The 20,090-nt window shown below is 40.8% G+C and overlaps 1 protein-coding gene across 1 annotated transcript in view; it reads left to right on the forward strand.

The window, feature by feature from the left end:
* Nucleotides 1-3,526: 3,526 nt before the first annotated feature.
* The window catches only part of hdac9b (histone deacetylase 9b), a 67,339-nt gene continuing 50,775 nt past the window's right edge, over nucleotides 3,527-20,090 (forward strand). Inside the window, exon 1 of the mRNA XM_046315547.1 lies at nucleotides 3,527-4,179. Within this exon, the coding sequence (XP_046171503.1) occupies nucleotides 4,071-4,179 (109 nt within the window). The 5' untranslated portion in view covers nucleotides 3,527-4,070. The remainder of the gene's footprint in view (nucleotides 4,180-20,090) is intronic.

Here is a 20,090-nt window from a genome sequence, read left to right on the forward strand (position 1 = left end):
GATAGAAACACTTGTCCTGCCTCATCCACCCCTGACAGTCTTCAGCTGAGATGTCTCTGCAGACGGCATCCATTGCATCCAGGAGGGACATTTGGTCATGTGACCGATGATCATACACTTTCCACCTCCAGGTAGAAAAAAGTTTGAGGAACGGTGAGTGTGGGGGGGGGGGGGGGCTTTCTTGGATGGGCTTCCAGACCAGTTTGTGATTGCATGTGAATGGTGGAATGCTACATTGTCCCAGGCAATCACACATGTCCTCATGTTTCCTCCCAGCTGTTCTCTTTCTGCTTCTGGCACCAGTTGTTGGTGGAGGTCATCTAAACACAGAAGAAGGTGCTCAGTGTTGCAGGGACCAATCTGGCATTTCTACAGGACCAAACCAGCACTCAAGGTTGAAGCACACATTGTGCTATTTGCTCCTCTCTGACCCAGCACGTCAACAGTGGTCCTTTTCTCTATGACGTTTCTTACTCGCCAATGTGCTTTTGCCAGGTTAAACCCTGCCTCGTCTACATACATTATTTCACTATGGGGTCTGATTAGCCTCCACCTCCATGACTCTCTGAAAGAAATCAAACACAGTATGTGTAAATGCTTTTCAGTGTGTCCTACTGTATGTACTGTAACCTATGTTTACATGTAGAGTAGCATAGTGTAAAACTCACTATAGAACTAGACATATTGGATAGACATCATACCTGGACGTATTGGTGCCGGAGTTCCTTGACCCGCTCACTGTTTCTTTCAAAAGTATGTAAAACTGTTTCATTCCAACTCTGTGTTTGGTCAGAGTCTCAGCGATGGTAGTTAGGCTGATGCTTTCCACATTTTGAAATACCAGGTTGTACCAAAAAAGTGTTAAACAAATTAAAATATATTTTATATTTGAGATTCTTCAAATAGCCACCCTTTGCCTTGATGACAGGGCAAAGTATTGACAAGTTTTTTTTAAATTGAGAGACGAGCTTAAAGTTTTCTTCACTGACCATCATTTTCACTTGTCTGACCTCTTGATGATGACGAGTTTCTCACACGACTGGCCGATCTGGGTGATGCTTTTTCTCACCTGAATGATCTGAATCTAGGATTACAGGGACTCTCCGCAACTATATTCAATATGCAGGACAAAATCGAGGCTATGATGAAGAAGTTGGAGCTCTTCTCTGTCTGCATTAACAAGGACAACACACAGGTCTTTCCATCATTGTATGATTTTTTGTGTGCAAATGGACTCAAGCTTACAGACAATGTCAAATGTGATATAGCGAAGCACCTGAGTGCGTTGGGTACGCAATTACACAGGTACTTTCCCAAAACAGATGACACAAACAACTGAATTCGATATACCTTTCATGCCCTGCCTCCAGTCCACTTACCGATATCTGAACAAGAGAGCCTCATCGGAATTGCAACAAGCGGTTCTGTGAAAATGTAATTTAATCAGAAGGGAAAGCCAGATTTCTGGATTGGATCAGAGTATCCTGCCTTGGCAAATCCCGCTGTTAAGACACTGATGCCCTTTGTGGGAAGTTGTGACAAAAACTCACACTCATTGTTCTGTTTAAGAAATGTACCGTATGAGTGTGGCAGGCTTACAATGATGGCAAAAAAACAGCATTTGAGAGTGCGCTGACCCTGGAGGTTGAATGTTTGAAGGGGTACGGGACTATAAACATTTTGGGAACCACTGCATTAGGGCATGCTTCCTCACATGATTGGCTGGCTCACGGCATGCCTCCTCACACGATTGGCTGGCTCACGGCATGCCTCCTCACACGATTGGCTGGCTCAGGACATGCTTCCTCACACGATTGGCTGGCTCAGGGCATGCTTCCTCACACGATTGGCTGGCTCACGGCATGCCTCCTCACACGATTGGCTGGCTCAGGGCATGCTTCCTCTCACGATTGGCTGGCTCAGGGCATGCTTCCTCACACGATTGGCTGGCTCATGGCATGCTTCCTCACACGATTGGCTGGCTCAGGGCATGCTTCCTCACACGATTGGCTGGCTCAGGGCATGCATCCTCAAGAGCAGTACAGATTTAGGATCTTAATTTGATGACTATTTTGTAGCTGAGAATGTTCCTGCACAGCAGGAAAGGCAAACTTGTAGTGTATGGTTAGGGTTAGGGTTAGGGTTAGGGTTAACTCTATTTTGTAGCTGAGGCAAACTTGTAGTGTATTCAGGGTTTTAAAAAGGTTCTAAAGTTTGTCATTTCCACTTGATTTGCCCTGATGAAACATGTTTTAATGCCTTCATAAAAATACCCATTAGTTATAATCCACACAATAATTCACATTTCTTGTTGCTGCAGGATTTGTTTCCTGTTATAGCAAACTGTCTGGAATGAAGATCCTACATCTGCAGTGTCCTGGATGCACACTGACCCCTGCTCTCTCTCCATCCTACAATCTGAGATAATAGTTACTATTCCACTTGGTCAGGTGGTTGGTTCAGGGTGATCTGGGTGGGTTGACACAGTTAGTTATATAATAAATGTGTTTCTTTAACATGCAGAATATGGTGCTGGTTTGTAACTCTCAATGACTAACCAATCATCTTGAGATTGAACCAACCTATCAGAAATGGGCTGCTTGAACTAATAACCAACCTATCAGAAATGGGCTGCTTGAACTAATAACCAACCTATCAGAAATGGGCTGATTGAACTAATAACCAACCTATCAGAAATGGGCTGCTTGAACTAATAACCAACCTATCAGAAATGGGCTGATTGAACTAATAACCAACCTATCAGAAATGGGCTGATTGAACTAATAACCAACCTATCAGAAATGGGCTGATTGAACTAATAACCAACCTATCAGAAATGGGCTGCTTGAACTAATAACCAACCTATCAGAAATGGGCTGCCAATAAGAATAGAAGTTACGTTGTCAAAATACAGAATATCACAGGCATAAACTACCATGAAAGAAAAACAACAGTAGCAAGACCTTGTACGGATGAGGAAATATATTTGATTCAGATAGTATGTTTTGGAAAAAGGGATATAAGGATGAATCTTGTACGAGAGAAAGAAATGAAGAATCCCAGTTGAGAGAGGGAGGGAGAGAGAGAGAGAGAGAGAGAGAGGGAGGGAGAGATGAGAGAGGGAGAGAGATAAATAGAGGGAAAGAGAAAGGAGAGAGAGATAAATAGAGTTGAAATGAGAGAAAGAGTGAGAGAAAAGAGCAAGAGAGAGAGAGGGGGAGAGAGAGGAATCAAGCAGAGTGAGCCTCCATCTGCAGCTTGGCTGGGCTCTGCTCTGGGAGAGAGGGAGGGAGAGAGTCAGTCAGGAGACATGCCTTCTGGCAGGAATCTAGCTGTAGAGCTGTAGAAGAGACAGCTGTGTTTGGTGGAGGTATTTTTAAACGCATCAATGCTGCTCCAATCCCCTCGCCTCGGCCCTCCTATTTATAGCTGGGGCCGGCCATTGTTCTATTTCTGTCACCTGTGGGCCACGCTGTTGTTAATTCACATGCAAATGAAGCTTGCACCCTCTCCGGCTCAAGCATTACTTTCCTGTGAGAGGTGGACGGGTAAACAGTGCACAGCTTAGCTCATCTCTGACTAGTACACCCCCCACTGGAAGGTTGAAACACAGGCAGGCTCACTCTCACCGCTCAGACATTACTGAGAGAGGAACAGAGAGGAGAAGACAGACAGACGACAGAGAGAGAGAGAGAGAGAGAGAGATCAGAGGGAATAAGAGCAGGGTAGTAGCTCAGTGTCACAACAAGAGAAGACAATCAGACTGCCAGTCATCTTCTAACTCTGTCTGAACAGGAACTTCTTGACTGAAGCTCTGTGTTCTATGGTGCTGTGTAGTCACAGTATAGTGGGGAAAGCCTCACAGAGGGAGTGTGTGGTGTGGTTATTGTATTGCGTTTCAGCACAGCACGAGAGAGAGAGTTTCCTCAGATGAAAAGGAGGAGAGCTGTTTGTCTCTAGTCTCCGTACGCCGTCGTGGTCGTTCCCCTGAGTGCACTGCTGTGAGAGGGTTGGCTCTTTAGGGACAGGAAGAGCAGGACTTGCGATGCGACCTGAGCGCTGAGTGGAGTATGCTACAGACGATTTACGAGAGTGAGTCAAATTTCTCCACCACAACAAACAAGCTCGTTGTCCACCAGCGACTCTTGGACCAGCAGAAGATGCACAACGTTAACTCAGGTGACCAGACCCACCATGCTCTCTCTCTGCTCCTAAAGGGATAGCCTATCTTTCTGTTTTTCCTCTGGATTTTTACAGCCCTCTTATCCTCTCTCTCTGTTTCTCTTCATCTGGCGGTCTGCCGCTCTCTCTCCTTATTTCCCACTCTCTCTCTCTCTCTCTTTTTCTCTCACTCTCTCACTCCCTACCTCCCTCTCCCTCGGTTTCATTCTCCCAACTCTCCGGTCTCTCCCAGTCAGTCTCTATCTGTCTGCCTCTGTGAAAGGAGGGCTCCAAACTTCTCAGCACAGCAACGCGTTATGATCAGGCACTGCTTTCTGTATCCAGGTATTTCCATGTGTGATATTATACTGCGTGGTTTTACAGTGTGCAGTGCTTCTGGATGGGCAGTTCCTCCTTGTATTCCTTTACTGTCATTGTTTCTCTGTTTGCTTGTGTCTGAAAGGAGTAAAACAAACATGTTTAAAACTGTCTGTATAGTGAGTGTTAGTAAATACACACAGTTTTATCATTGTGTGGATATGGACTGAATGCACCGTTTGGATTTGTTTTGGTGCATATTAATAGCACTGTGCTTTTTACAGTCATTGTCACCACAATGAAATGGCATGAAAACATGAAAGGGATGTGGTGTTGGATAAGGAGGCTTCCATGTCAGGCTTCATGTTTTGGGGTATAACAGTAGCAGGAAATGCCAAGGTCAAAATACAGACAGTACAAGGCAAAGGGAAATGAACATCAAAAGATTATCTCTGTGTCTCTGTGGATGTTTACCAAACACAATGACATTCTATTCCTGACCTGAGAAATGAATCTCAGGGTTCAAACGAATCTGACATCATTCTGAGTAATGTCGGTTTACGGTATTCACTACTTGTGGTAGTTCAGAACATTCACTTGGCTGTTGTCATCTAATGGGACCAGCATTGTATTATGGGAAAGCACACACATTACAGTAAATGTCAGGAGTTTTGGTGGGCAGCATTGTATTATGGGAAAGCACACACACTACAGTAAATGTAGCACAGATTGAGTCATGTACTGCGTATTGTGGGCAGAGAGTTGTATACAGGAAATTAATATTATGGCTATTGATTTCTCAATAACTTGTGAACATCAGAGATAAACGCTTAAATGATTCATTTCACACATCCTCACATTGATCACCAAGGATACCACATGCTCTGTGGACATGACTCTTATAGTGTGTTTCTGTAAACTCAGTGTATTTCTCCTCATATGCATTGTACTGTTGTCTGTTGTAGAACTATATTTAACCACCAGTACAATATATTAACTACAGAACAGACACGTCTCTACTTCATTAACTACAGGACCAACACATCTCTACTTCATTAACTACAGGACCAACACATCTCTACTTCATTAACTACAGGACAAACACATCTATACTTCATTAACTACAGGACCAACACATCTATACTTCATACACATCTCTACTTCATACACATCTCTACTTCATTAACTACAGGACCAACACATCTCTACTTCATTAACTACAGGACCAACACATCTATACTTCATTAATTACAGGACAAACACATCTCTACTTCATACACATCTCTACTTCATTAACTACAGGACAAACACATCTCTACTTCATACACATCTCTACTTCATTAACTACAGGACAAACACATCTCTACTTCATACACATCTCTACTTCATTAACTACAGGACCAACACATCTCTACTTCATTAACTACAGGACCAACACATCTATACTTCATTAACTACAGGAACAACACATCTATACTTCATACACATCTCTACTTCATACACATCTCTACTTCATTAACTACAGGACCAACACATCTCTACTTCATTAACTACAGGACCAACACATCTATACTTCATTAACTACAGGACAAACACATCTCTACTTCATTAACTACAGAACATACACATCTATACTTCATTAACTACAGGACCAACACATCTATACTTCATTAACTACAGGACAAACACATCTCTACTTCATACACATCTCTACTTCATTAACTACAAGACAAACACATCTCTACTTCATTAACTACAGGACAAACACATCTCTACTTCATTAACTACAGGACAAACACATCTCTACTTCATACACATCTATACTTCATTAACTACAGGGCCAACACATATCTACTTAATTAACCACAGAACACACACATCTCTACTTAATTAACTACAGGACCAACACATCTATACTTCATTAACTACAGAACAAACACATCTCTATTTAATTAACTACAGGACCAACACATCTCTACTTAATTAACTACAGAACAAACACATATCTACTCATTAACTACATACTGCATTGTTATTCTAATCTGTCCTATTCTATTCTGCTCTGTTCGATTATATTCTATTATAGTATGTCTCTATTCTATCCTATTCTATCCTGCTCTGTTCTATTATATTATGTCTCTTCTCTGTCCTATTCTATTCTGTTCTGCTCTATTCTATTCTGTCCTATTCTGTTCTGCTTTGTTATATTATGTTCTAATCTGTCCTATTCTATTCTCGTCTGTTTGATTATTTTGTATTCTATTCTGCTCCGTTCTATTATATTATATTGTATTCTGTCCTATTCTATTCTGTTCTATTTGATTATGTTCTATTCTGTCATATTCTATGATATTCTGCTCTGTTCTATTATATTATATTCTGTTCTGCTCTGTTCAATTCTGTTGTATTCTATTCTGCTCTGTTCTATTCTGCTCTGTTCTATTCTGCTCTGTTCTGTTCTTCTCTGTCCTATTCTGTTCTGTTCGATTATGTTCTATTCTGTCATATTCTATGATATTCTGCTCTGTTCTATTATATTATATTCTGTTCTGCTCTGCTCAATTCTGTTGTATTCTATTCTGCTCTGTTCTATTCTGCTCTGTTCTATTCTGCTCTGTTATATTATGCTCTGTTCTATACTGCTCTGTTCTATCCTGCTCTGTTCTATTCTGCTCTGTTCTATTCTGCTCTGTTCTATTCTGCTCTGTTCTATTCTGCTCTGTTCTAATCTGCTCTGTTCTATACTGCTCTGTTCTATTCTGCTCTGTTCTATACTGCTCTGTTCTATTCTGCTCTGTTCTATTCTGCTCTGTTCTATTCTGCTCTGTTCTAATCTGCTCTGTTCTATACTGCTCTGTTCTATTCTGCTCTGTTCTATTCTGCTCTGTTCTATTCTGCTCTGTTCTAATTTGCTCTGTTCTATTCTGCTCTGTTCTATTCTGCTCTGTTCTATTCTTCTCTGTTCTATTCTTCTCTGTTCTATTCTTCTCTGTTCTATTCTGCTCTGTTCTATTTTGCTCTGTTTTATTCTATTCTGTTGTATTGTATCCTGTAGACAAGCTGAAAGGTAGTACAGTACATGATCCATGGTAGTCAGCAGAACAAGAAGAGCAGAACAAGTGTGAATAAGGCTCTAGCATGACACATCTCCTCTGCTCTGTCAATAGAACACCAGGTCAATCCCAACATCCATTGCTGCTTTTCTCTCTCCTTCAAGTCAAGCATTTCAGCTCTTCTTGTTCTTGTTCTTCTTCTCGCAGAACATTATCTGCCAAACAACAAGATATGTTAAGTGCCTGAAATTCAGGCTTCTTGCTTATTCTGTGGGTCAGCTATTCTTAGGTGTGTTATTCTGGGCTTATGGCATTAGCCAGCTAAGATTAGGTGCCTTGCTGTCTTTATCACTCCATCTCAGCAGCCAGCAGCACACCCCTGATATAACAGTGCTTTTGGAAGGAGAGATATACTTCATTTATCATTCACCTATTAAGTGTGTGTGTGTGTGTGTGTGTGTGTGTGTGTGTGTGTGTGTGTGTGTGTGTGTGTGTGTGTGTGTGTGTGTGTGTGTGTGTGTGTGTGTGTGTGTGTGTGTGTGTGTGTGTGTGTGTGTGTGTGTGTGTGTGTGTGTGTGTGTGTGTGTGTGTGTGTGCCTGTCTCTTATTCTGGTTTCACTTGTTGACGATTATATTTTCGGTTCTAAAAATAGCCTTGTCACATGCCTTTTATGACGGCTGCATGGGAGGCAGGGAGGCACCACAGTGACTGCTGCACAGCACACCGGTCTGTTCTGTTGGACTAAGACCATGGAGACAGGGTAAATAGGGTAGACAGGGAAGACAGGGTAAACAGGGCAGACAGGGTAGACAGGGTAACAGGGTACACAGGGAAACAGGGCAGACAGGGTAAACAGAAGTTGTTAGGAATTTGACCTAGTGAAGCTCACATACAGAAAGATACACATACATTCATTTCCTGACAGTACACATTTTAGACATAACATCTGAAACCATCTAAAATGGTGTGTTATGAGTGGGTTTATAATCACATTCAATGGTGATGAAGCTGTCCTTGCCACTATCTGGAGAACCAACATTCATAAAGGTTTCTGTCCACAGAGCTCTTCATGAATTCACACTTCACTTAATAACACTCTCATCTCTCCGGCTTTCATGTTGAAGAAGCTCAATGAATTCAGACTTCACTTAATAACACTCTCATCTCTCCGGCTTTCATGTTGAAGAAGCTCAATGAATTCAGACTTCACTTAATAACACTCTCATCTCTCCGGCTTTCATGTTGAAGAAGCTCAATGAATTCACACTTCACTTAATAACACTCTCATCTCTCCGGCTTTCATGTTGAAGAAGCTCAATGAATTCAGACTTCACTTAATAACACTCTCATCTCTCCGGCTTTCATGTTGAAGAAGCTCAATGAATTCAGAGGGAGGAAGACAACATGTCTTTGTGATTTTAATGAGATGAGCCATGTAGCAGTGACATCAACATGTTCTAACGTGACCAAAACAAAGTGCTCAGACACAAAGGCTTTTTGAAAAAGAGAAAATGACTAATTAGTTAACTGAATGTAATGTCAGGAAGTGGGATTGTTGAGAATAATAAAACACACAACAACACTGTGTTTATACTGTGTTATAATATGACCATGGCCTCTCCTTTGTCTGCTGCTCTCTACCGTTATATTCATTTCAATCATACTGTGCTATAATATGACCATGGCCTCTCCTTTGTCTGCTGCTCTCTACCGTTATATTCATTTCAATCATACTGTGTTATAATATGACCATGGCCTCTCCTTTGTCTGCTGCTCTCTCTACCGTTATATTCATTTCAATCATACTGTGTTATAATATGACCATGGCCTCTCCTTTGTCTGCTGCTCTCTACCGTTATATTCATTTCAATCATACTGTGTTATAATATGACCATGGCCTCTCCTTTGTCTGCTGCTCTCTACCGTTATATTCATTTCAATCATACTGTGTTATAATATGACCATGGCCTCTCCTTTGTCTGCTGCTCTCTACCGGTATATTCATTTCAATCATACTGTGTTATAATATGACCATGGCCTCTCCTTTGTCTGCTGCTCTCTACCGTTATATTCATTTCAATCATACTGTGTTATAATATGACCATGGCCTCTCCTTTGTCTGCTGCTCTCTACCGTTATATTCATTTCAATCATACTGTGTTATAATATGACCATGGCCTCTCCTTTGTCTGCTGCTCTCTACCGTTATATTCATTTCAATCATACTGTGTTATAATATGACCATGGCCTCTCCTTTGTCTGCTGCTACCGTTATATTCATTTCAATCATACTGTGTTATAATATGACCATGGCCTCTCCTTTGTCTGCTGCTCTCTACCGTTATATTCATTTCAATCATACTGTGTTATAATATGACCATGGCCTCTCCTTTGTCTGCTGCTCTCTACCGTTATATTCATTTCAATCATACTGTGTTATAATATGACCATGGCCTCTCCTTTGTCTGCTGCTCTCTACCGTTATATTCATTTCAATCATACTGTGTTATAATATGACCATGGCCTCTCCTTTGTCTGCTGCTCTCTACCGTTATATTCATTTCAATCATACTGTGTTATAATATGACCATGGCCTCTCCTTTGTCTGCTGCTCTCTACCGTTATATTCATTTCAATCATACTGTGTTATAATATGACCATGGCCTCTCCTTTGTCTGCTGCTCTCTCTACCGTTATATTCATTTCAATCATACTGTGTTATAATATGACCATGGCCTCTCCTTTGTCTGCTGCTCTCTACCGTTATATTCATTTCAATCATACTGTGTTATAATATGACCATGGCCTCTCCTTTGTCTGCTGCTCTCTACCGTTATATTCATTTCAATCATACTGTGTTATAATATGACCATGGCCTCTCCTTTGTCTGCTGCTCTCTACCGTTATATTCATTTCAATCATACTGTGTTATAATATGACCATGGCCTCTCCTTTGTCTGCTGCTCTCTACCGTTATATTCATTTCAATCATACTGTGTTATAATATGACCATGGCCTCTCCTTTGTCTGCTGCTCTCTACCGTTATATTCATTTCAATCATACTGTGTTATAATATGACCATGGCCTCTCCTTTGTCTGCTGCTCTCTACCGTTATATTCATTTCAATCATACTGTGTTATATTCATTTCAATATAATATGACCATGGCCTCTCCTTTGTCTGCTGCTCTCTACCGTTATATTCATTTCAATCATACTGTGCTATAATATGACCATGGCCTCTCCTTTGTCTGCTGCTCTCTACCGGTATATTCATTTCAATCATACTGTGTTATAATATGACCATGGCCTCTCCTTTGTCTGCTGCTCTCTACCGTTATATTCATTTCAATCATACTGTGTTATAATATGACCATGGCCTCTCCTTTGTCTGCTGCTCTCTACCGTTATATTAATTTCAATCATACTGTGTTATAATATGACCATGGCCTCTCCTTTGTCTGCTGCTCTCTACCGTTATATTCATTTCAATCATACTGTGCTATAATATGACCATGGCCTCTCCTTTGTCTGCTGCTCTCTCTACCGTTATATTCATTTCAATCATACTGTGCTATAATATGACCATGGCCTCTCCTTTGTCTGCTGCCGTTATATTCATTTCAATCATACTGTGCTATAATATGACCATGGCCTCTCCTTTGTCTGCTGCTCTCTACCGTTATATTCATTTCAATCATACTGTGTTATAATATGACCATGGCCTCTCCTTTGTCTGCTGCTCTCTACCGTTATATTCATTTCAATCATACTGTGCTATAATATGACCATGGCCTCTCCTTTGTCTGCTGCTCTCTCTACCGTTATATTCATTTCAATCATACTGTGCTATAATATGACCATGGCCTCTCCTTTGTCTGCTGCTCTCTCTACCGTTATATTCATTTCAATCATACTGTGTTATAATATGACCATGGCCTCTCCTTTGTCTGCTGCTCTCTACCGTTATATTCATTTCAATCATACTGTGCTATAATATGACCATGGCCTCTCCTTTGTCTGCTGCTCTCTCTACCGTTATATTCATTTCAATCATACTGTGCTATAATATGACCATGGCCTCTCCTTTGTCTGCTGCTCTCTACCGGTATATTCATTTCAATCATACTGTGCTATAATATGACCATGGCCTCTCCTTTGTCTGCTGCTCTCTACCGTTATATTCATTTCAATCATACTGTGCTATAATATGACCATGGCCTCTCCTTTGTCTGCTGCTCTCTACCGTTATATTCATTTCAATCATACTGTGTTATAATATGACCATGGCCTCTCCTTTGTCTGCTGCTCTCTACCGTTATATTCATTTCAATCATACTGTGTTATAATATGACCATGGCCTCTCCTTTGTCTGCTGCTCTCTACCGTTATATTCATTTCAATCATACTGTGCTATAATATGACCATGGCCTATCCTTTGTCTGCTGCTCTCTACCGTTATATTCATTTCAATCATCTGCTGCTTAACACAGACTGTCATTGGTGAATTACATTTGTATTTTGCATTACAGTTACTCTGTACCCCTTCTGCATTACAAATATGGAACAAGATGTTCCTCTTGAGCTGTTAAACAATAGTTGAACGTTCCAAATATACAGTTTGAAAATGAATAATACCAAGACTACGATAAGCATAGTCTTGGTATCAAGCAATTATTTCTTCACTCCAATAATTTGATACAAATTTGATGAAATTTAGAGGAACATAATATCAGAGGAGCAGCTGTTGTTGCGTAATTTCTAATACACAACGGCCTATCAGAGTGTCTGTATGGTGTGAAGCTCTGTTGAGTTGCTCTGAATGTGCTGGGCCCACATCCGTCCATCCCTGGGCTGATGCTTGGACCTGTACAAGGAAAAAGACAGGCTTCACATGGCATCCTGGGGAGGTAGTAAAGGGCTATACAAATGTGAAACGTACAGTTCTCTCTCTGTCTGACACCGTTATGTACATTATCTTCATTGTGTTGCTATGTTACTGTACATTACAGAACGGTAGTGATTTTGGGAGGTGACAGAGTCCTATAGACTGTATAAAGCAGTGCCTCATGGTTGGACAGTTTCATTACATTAAAGGGCTATTTCTGGATTTTTAAAGGGCTATTTCTGGATTGTGGATACCATTTTTATTAGTGCAATTGATAACTAGCATGCTTGCAGATGACCATAGACTTCCAGTCATTGTGCTAACGCTAGTTAGCATTGGCTGACGAGACTACCTCTCTTTCCTTCATACTGGACACGGAGACACACCACAGAGTTCATCTGACTCTTGGGAAGTAGATAAAGGGCCTCATTGCCAAAATCCCCAAGTATCCCTTTAAGGACATACACATTAAACTCTATGGTGAATGACCAGGGTTTGAGTGGTTCGGTTTGTGGCTCGGCAGCGGCTCGGCTCCTTTTGTTAGCGTTAGATGATAGCCTGCAAGCCACAGCTCTGTTTGAGCTGCGAAGACGCGCCTGACCGCCTGGGACTTAAAAATAAAGCTCTGTTTCCTGCTTTAGACGTGCCAGCTGCCCAAAAATAACAAGGCACTTAATGAGAGATCCAGCACCACATAGCAGACCCAGGCATCAGGCTATTCCTGCCCTGAAACATCTTCTGCATCTCCCAGTTTCTATTTATACAAGGCCAGTTAGAAAGAGCTCTGAGAGCTTGGTTGAATGTCACAATGTTTTTGGAAAGCAGGAAAAAGTATTGTGGGATTGTTGGGTTGTTGGATTGACTCTATTGCACTGTATTTATAATAAAGTGTCAGTTGTTGTGGTTTATTTTTTGGTTTGTTGTTGTCCTTTCACTTATATTCAGATCATTTTGGATTGTTGGATTGTAAGTGTTATATTATTATTATTATTATTATTGTCTTGTTGTTTGTTGCTGTCTTTTAACGAATGTGTCTGTAAGAGCCAAAACAGATGTAGAATCTTATTTGATCGCTCTTTTGTTGCTGAGAACTCTTCTTTGCCACAGGAAATGCAGATGAGCTTCCTAATTCACATAAATTCACTGAAAACCCTCATTAACACACTGTTATATTAAGATTATTGCACTTTTTATAGTCTTCACAGAGATCTATAATATTATTATGGTCTACACAGAGCTTTATAATATTATTATGGTCTATACAGAGATCTATAATATTATTATGGTCTACACAGAGCTCTATAATATTATTATGGTCTACACAGAGCTCTATAATATTATTATGGTCTACACAGAGCTCTATAATATTATTATTGTCTACACAGAGCTCTATAATATTATTATGGTCTACACAGAGCTCTATAATATTATTATTGTCTACACAGAGCTCTATAATATTATTATGGTCTATACAGAGCTCTATAATATTATTATGGTCTTCACAGAGCTCTATAATATTATTATGGTCTATATTATTATGGTCTTCACAAAGATCTATAATATTATTATGGTCTATACAGAGCTCTATAATAATATTATGGTCTATATTATTATGGTCTATACAGAGCTCTATAATATTATTATGGTCTATACAGAGCTCTATAATAATATTATGGTCTATACAGAGCTCTATAATATTATTATGGTCTTCACAGAGCTCTATAATATTATTATGGTCTTCACAGAGCTCTATAATATTATTATGGTCTATATTATTATGGTCTTCACAAAGATCTATAATATTATTATGGTCTATACAGAGCTCTCTAATAATATTATGGTCTATACAGAGATATATAATATTATTATGGTCTTCACAGAGCTCTATAATATTATTATGGTCTTCAAAGAGCTCTCTAATATTATTATGGTCTATACAGAGATCTATAGTATTATTATGGTCTATACAGAGCTCTATAATATTATTATGGTCTATACAGAGATTTCTAATATTATGGTTTTCACAGAGCTCTATAATATTATGATGGTTTTCACAGAGCTCTATAATATTATTATGGTTTTCAAAGAGCTCTATAATTTTATTATAGTCTTCACAGAGATCTATAATATTATTATGGTCTATACAGAGCTCTATAATATTATTATGGTTTTCACAGAGCTCTATAATTTATTATAGTCTTCACAGAGAGCTATAATATTATTATGGTTTACACAGAGATCTATAATACTATTATGGCTTTCACAGAGCTCTAAAGTGTTATTATGGTCTATACAGAGCTCTATAATATTATTATGGTCTATACAGAGCTCTATAATATTATTATGGTCTACACAGAGCTCTATAATATTATTATGGTCTATACAGAGCTTTATAATATTATTATGGTCTATATTATTACGGTCTATACAGAGATCTATAATATTATTATGGTCTATACAGAGCTCTATAATATTACTATGGACTTCACAGAGCTCTATAATAATATTATGGTCTATACAGAGATCTATAATATTAATATGGACTTCAAAGAGATCTATAATAATATTATGGTCTTCACAGAGATCTAAAGTGTTATTATGGTCTTCACAGAGAGATCTATAATATTATTATGGTCTTCACAGAGATCTATAATATTACTATGGACTTCACAGAGCTCTATAATAATATTATGGTCTATACAGAGATCTATAATATTAATATGGACTTCACAGAGATCTATAATAATATTATGGTCTTCACAGAGATCTAAAGTGTTATTATGGTCTTCACAGAGAGATCTATAATATTCTTATGGTCTTCACAGAGATCTATAATAATATTAGGGTCTTCACAAAGTGTTGCTATGAGTAAGCAGTCAAGCAGTCAAAGTACCATCAGAAAGATGAATAACCCAATACTTCTTAATTAACCTAGTGGTGATATGTCTACTTAGTGTCATAGTGTCGGCCACAGTCTCATCACCATTCAGAATGATACATTAAACACTATGGGCCAGTTTCTCGGACACTGATTAATTAAATCAATACAATATATATAAAGGTATGTGGACACCCCTTCAAATGAGTGGATTCGGCTATTTCAGCCACATCCGTGGCAGACAGCACACAGCCATGCAATTCTCATAGGATGCCTCCTTTCCAACAAGTCAATTAGTCACATTTATGCCCTGCTAGAGCTGCCCCATTCAACTGTAAGTGCTGTTATTGTGAAGTGGAAACGTCTAGGAGCAACAACGGCTCAGCCACAAAGTGGTAGGCCACACAAGTTCACAGAAAGGGACCTCCGAGTGCTGAAGCGCACAAAAATCGTCTGTCCTCAATTGCAACACTCACCACCCAGTTCCAAACTGCCTCTCGAAGAAAACGTCAGCACAAGAACTGTTCGTCAGCAGCTTCACTAAATGGGTTTCCATAGCCGAGCAGTGGCACACAAGCCTAAAATCAACATGCGCAATGCCAAGCGTTGACTGGAGTGGTGCAAAGCTCGCCACCATTGGACTCTGGAGCAGTGGAAATGTGTTTTCTGGAGTGATGAATCACGCTTCACCATCTGGCAGTCCGACGGACGAATCTGGGTTTGGTGGATGCCAGGAGAACACTACCTGCCCCAATGCATAGTACCGACTGTAACGTTTGGAGGAGGAAGAATAATGGTCTGAGGCTGATATTTCATGGTTTGGGGAAGGCCCCTTAGTTCCAGTGTGGGAGAACTTTGTGGCAACAGTTTGGGGAAGGCCCTTTCCTGTTCCAGTGTGGGAGAACTTTGTGGCAACAGTTTGGGGAAGGTCCTTTCCTGTTCCAGTGTGGGAGAACTTTGTGGCAACAGTTTGGGGAAGGCCCTTTCCTGTTTCAGTGTGGGAGAACTTTGTGGCAACATTTTGGGGAAGGCCCTTTCCTGTTTCAGTGTGGGAGAACTTTGTGGCAACAGTTTGGGGAAAGGTCCTTTCCTGTTTCAGTGTGGGAGAACTTTGTGGCAACAGTTTGGGGAAAGACCCTTTCCTGTTTCAGTGTGGGAGAACTTTGTGGCAACAGTTTGGGGAAAGACCCTTTCCTGTTTCAGTGTGGGAGAACTTTGTGGCAACAGTTTGGGGAAAGACCCTTTCCTGTTTCAGTGTGGGAGAACTTTGTGGCAACAGTTTGGGGAAAGACCTTTTCCTGTTTCAGTGTGGGAGAACTTTGTGGCAACAGTTTGGGGAAAGACCCTTTCCTGTTTCAGTGTGGGAGAACTTTGTGGCAACAGTTTGGGGAAAGACCCTTACCTGTTTCAGTGTGGGAGAACTTTGTGGCAACAGTTTGGGGAAAGACCCTTTCCTGTTTCAGTGTGGGAGAACTTTGTGGCAACAGTTTGGGGAAAGACCCTTTCCTGTTTCAGTGTGGGAGAACTTTGTGGCAACAGTTTGGGGAAAGACCCTTTCCTGTTTCAGTGTGGGAGAACTTTGTGGCAACAGTTTGGGGAAAGACCTTTTCCTGTTTCAGTGTGGGAGAACTTTGTGGCAACAGTTTGGGGAAAGACCCTTTCCTGTTTCAGTGTGGGAGAACTTTGTGGCAACAGTTTGGGGAAAGACCCTTACCTGTTTCAGTGTGGGAGAACTTTGTGGCAACAGTTTGGGGAAGGCCCTTTCCTGTTCCAGTGTTGGATAACTTTACAGGTCTGCACAGAGCTCTGACTTCAGCCACATCCAACACCTTTGGGATGAATTGGAACGTTGACTGTGAGCCAGGCCTAATCGCCCAACATCAGCGCCCGACCTCACTAATGCTCTTAAGGCTGAATGGAAGCAAGTTCCCGCAGCAATGTTCCAACATCTAGTATAACGCCTTCCCAGAAGAATGGAGGCTGTTATAGAAGCGAAGGCGGAGGACCATCTCCATATTAATGCCCATGATTTTGGAATGAGATGTCTGACGAGCAGGTGTCCACATACCTTTGGTCATATAGAGTCTGTCACTTTTTAATCTAATGTTTTTATTGAACCTTTATTTAACTCGGTCAGTCAGTTAAGAACAAATTCCTGTTTTACAATAACGGCCTCGGCCAAACCCTCCCCTGACCCGGACAACGCTGGGTCAATTGTGTGCCGCCCTGTGATTCAATGATGAGTCTCCATTAAGCATGCTTTTTAGTCCAGGACAAGGCTTCTTCTGTGTCTGGGAAACTGGCCCTGTAGCATATCAATTGACTGCAAATGAAGCAGGACACCACCTATGGTATGTATCTGTAGGATCTAACATGGGCACTGTCTTCTAGCCTATTATCATTATCATTATTATTATTAGACAAATAGATGATGGGAAGAGATCCAAGAACACATATCTCACAGACGTCACAACATGTAACACTCTCACCAGTCCAGACGACTTGTCTCTATTCTCTCTCTCTCTGTGAAGCCTGCTAGTGTGACTCTTCAAGGTAAAAACAGACACGGACTGTGTCCCACATGGCACCCTATTCCCTATGGGCTCTGGTCAAAAGTATCAAATCAAATCAAATCAAATTGTATTTAGTGCACTATATAGGAAATAGGGTGCCAAATGGAAAGCAGCCACCTGCCATTGCTATGCCAACGTCTCAAATGAAGGCTGTGATCGTCACTCTAACCGCCATGGGGGCTAACGAGAGACAGATCTGTTATAGAAATAAACACGTTGGGGACAGGCGGTCACGGAGCTGTATGGTGGTAGTGTTGGCCCGGGGTGTCAGAGAGGAGGCTAGTGCAGTGGGAGTGCAGCCACTGGTTATGAGTCACCCTATCCCCTGTTGGCAGGGCCCTCGGAGGGGAAGAATTTGGGCATGGGGCAGGGTGCTGCTTGTCTCTCCCTGGTGCTAAAAACAAATTGGACCTGTCATTCATAAATCTCCTTTACCCGCCAGTCCCTGCCGTTGGCGCTTAGTGACACCTCTCCACCAATGAGGAGGCCCCATCACTTCTTTCGCTCAAGGAAAACTGCAGGTGAATTAATATCTAGTAGTAACAGTGTATTGTATCTTCTTCAAAAAGCCAAAGAGGTTGATTCAGTGTTCCTTCAGGGCGTTTAGCTTAAAAACAAAACTCTGTGTTAAATTAAGCAGACAGCCTGACATCCGTGACAGTCTTTCACACATTGTCTATATTAAGACCCAGGCAGCTCAGAAAATCTGTTATATTTAGCCGTAGTTACTGCTGCTTCCGTGTTCTCCTCCTGGTATTTGCAGTGCATCAACAGCAGATTTCAGTTTCACGTATAACATTTGACATAGTCATTTCTGAATCCTAAACTTAGCCGTAGGCAGCCACAGATATAACCAGATAGACATTGGTCTATTTTAATGTCGATGTATGATGCTGGTTAATTCAAAACAGACATGATGATAATATCTCGGGCAAAGATCTGCCTTCTTTACTATGTGTTTAGTTTAACAGGGTGCTGTGTCTCTATACAGTCTGCACCTGAACAACAGATGGCTTATGTTGAAAAGAAGTGTAAGGACTAGTTTGAAAAAAAAAATTCAACTTATTAAATAGTTTTTCCGCCCGACTTAAAATGTTGCATCTTACAATGTAACTGTACCTTTGGTCATGTTAACTTTCTAAATGGACGTTACTTAAAGTCTGAAGGTGGCTGGGGTCACTTACCTTTCTGGAACAACTACCATTGTTTAAATGGAAGAATCTGCAGTGGAGAGGAAACCTTGCATCCTCATTCCCTATTCCCTATTCCCTATTTCCTATTCCCTATTCCCTATGCACAGTTGAAGTCGGAAGTTTACATACACCTTACCCAAAGACATTTAAACACAGTTTTTCATCATTCCTGACATTTAATCCTAGTAGAAAGTCCCTGTCTTAGGTCAGTTAGGATCACCACTTTATTTTAAGAATGTGAAATGTCAGAATAATAGTAGATAGAATGATTTATTGCAGCTTTTATTTCTTTCATCACATTCCCAGTGGGTCAGAAGTTTACATACACTCAATTAGTATTCGGTAGCATTGCCTTTAAATTGTTTAACTTGGGTCAAAAGTTGCAGGTAGCCTTCCACAAGCTTCCCACAATAAGTTGGATGAATTTTAGCCCATTCCTCCTGACAGAGCTGGTGTAACTGAGTCAGGTTTGTAGGCCTCCTTGCTCGCACACACTTTTTCAGTTCTGCCCACAAATTTTCTATGGGATTGAGGTCAGGGCTTTGTGATGGCAGCTCCAATACCTTGACTTTGTTGTCCTTAAGCCATTTTGCCACAACGTTGGAAGTATGCTTGGGGTCATTGTCCATTTTGAGGACCCATTTGCGAACAAGCTTTAACTTCCTGACTGATGTCTTGAGATGTTGCTTCAATATATCCACCTAATTTTCCTACGTCATGAAGCCATCTATTTTGTGAAATTCACCAGTCCCTCCTGCAGCAAAGCACCCCCACAACATGATGCTACCACCACCGTGCTTCACTGTTGGGATGGTGTTCTTCAGCTTGCAAGTCTCCCCTTTTTACCTCCAAACATAACGATGGTCATTATGTCCAAGCAGTTCTATATTTGTTTCATCAGACCAGGGGACATTTCTCCAAAAAGTACGATCTTTGTCCCCGTGTGCAGTTGCAAACCGTAGTCTGAAATGTGTGGACAGGTTGAAAAACTAGTTTTAATGACCCCAACCTAAGTGTATGTAAAC

The sequence above is a fragment of the Oncorhynchus gorbuscha genome, linkage group LG19, assembly GCF_021184085.1.
Source record: "Oncorhynchus gorbuscha isolate QuinsamMale2020 ecotype Even-year linkage group LG19, OgorEven_v1.0, whole genome shotgun sequence".
Lineage (NCBI taxonomy): Eukaryota > Metazoa > Chordata > Actinopteri > Salmoniformes > Salmonidae > Oncorhynchus > Oncorhynchus gorbuscha.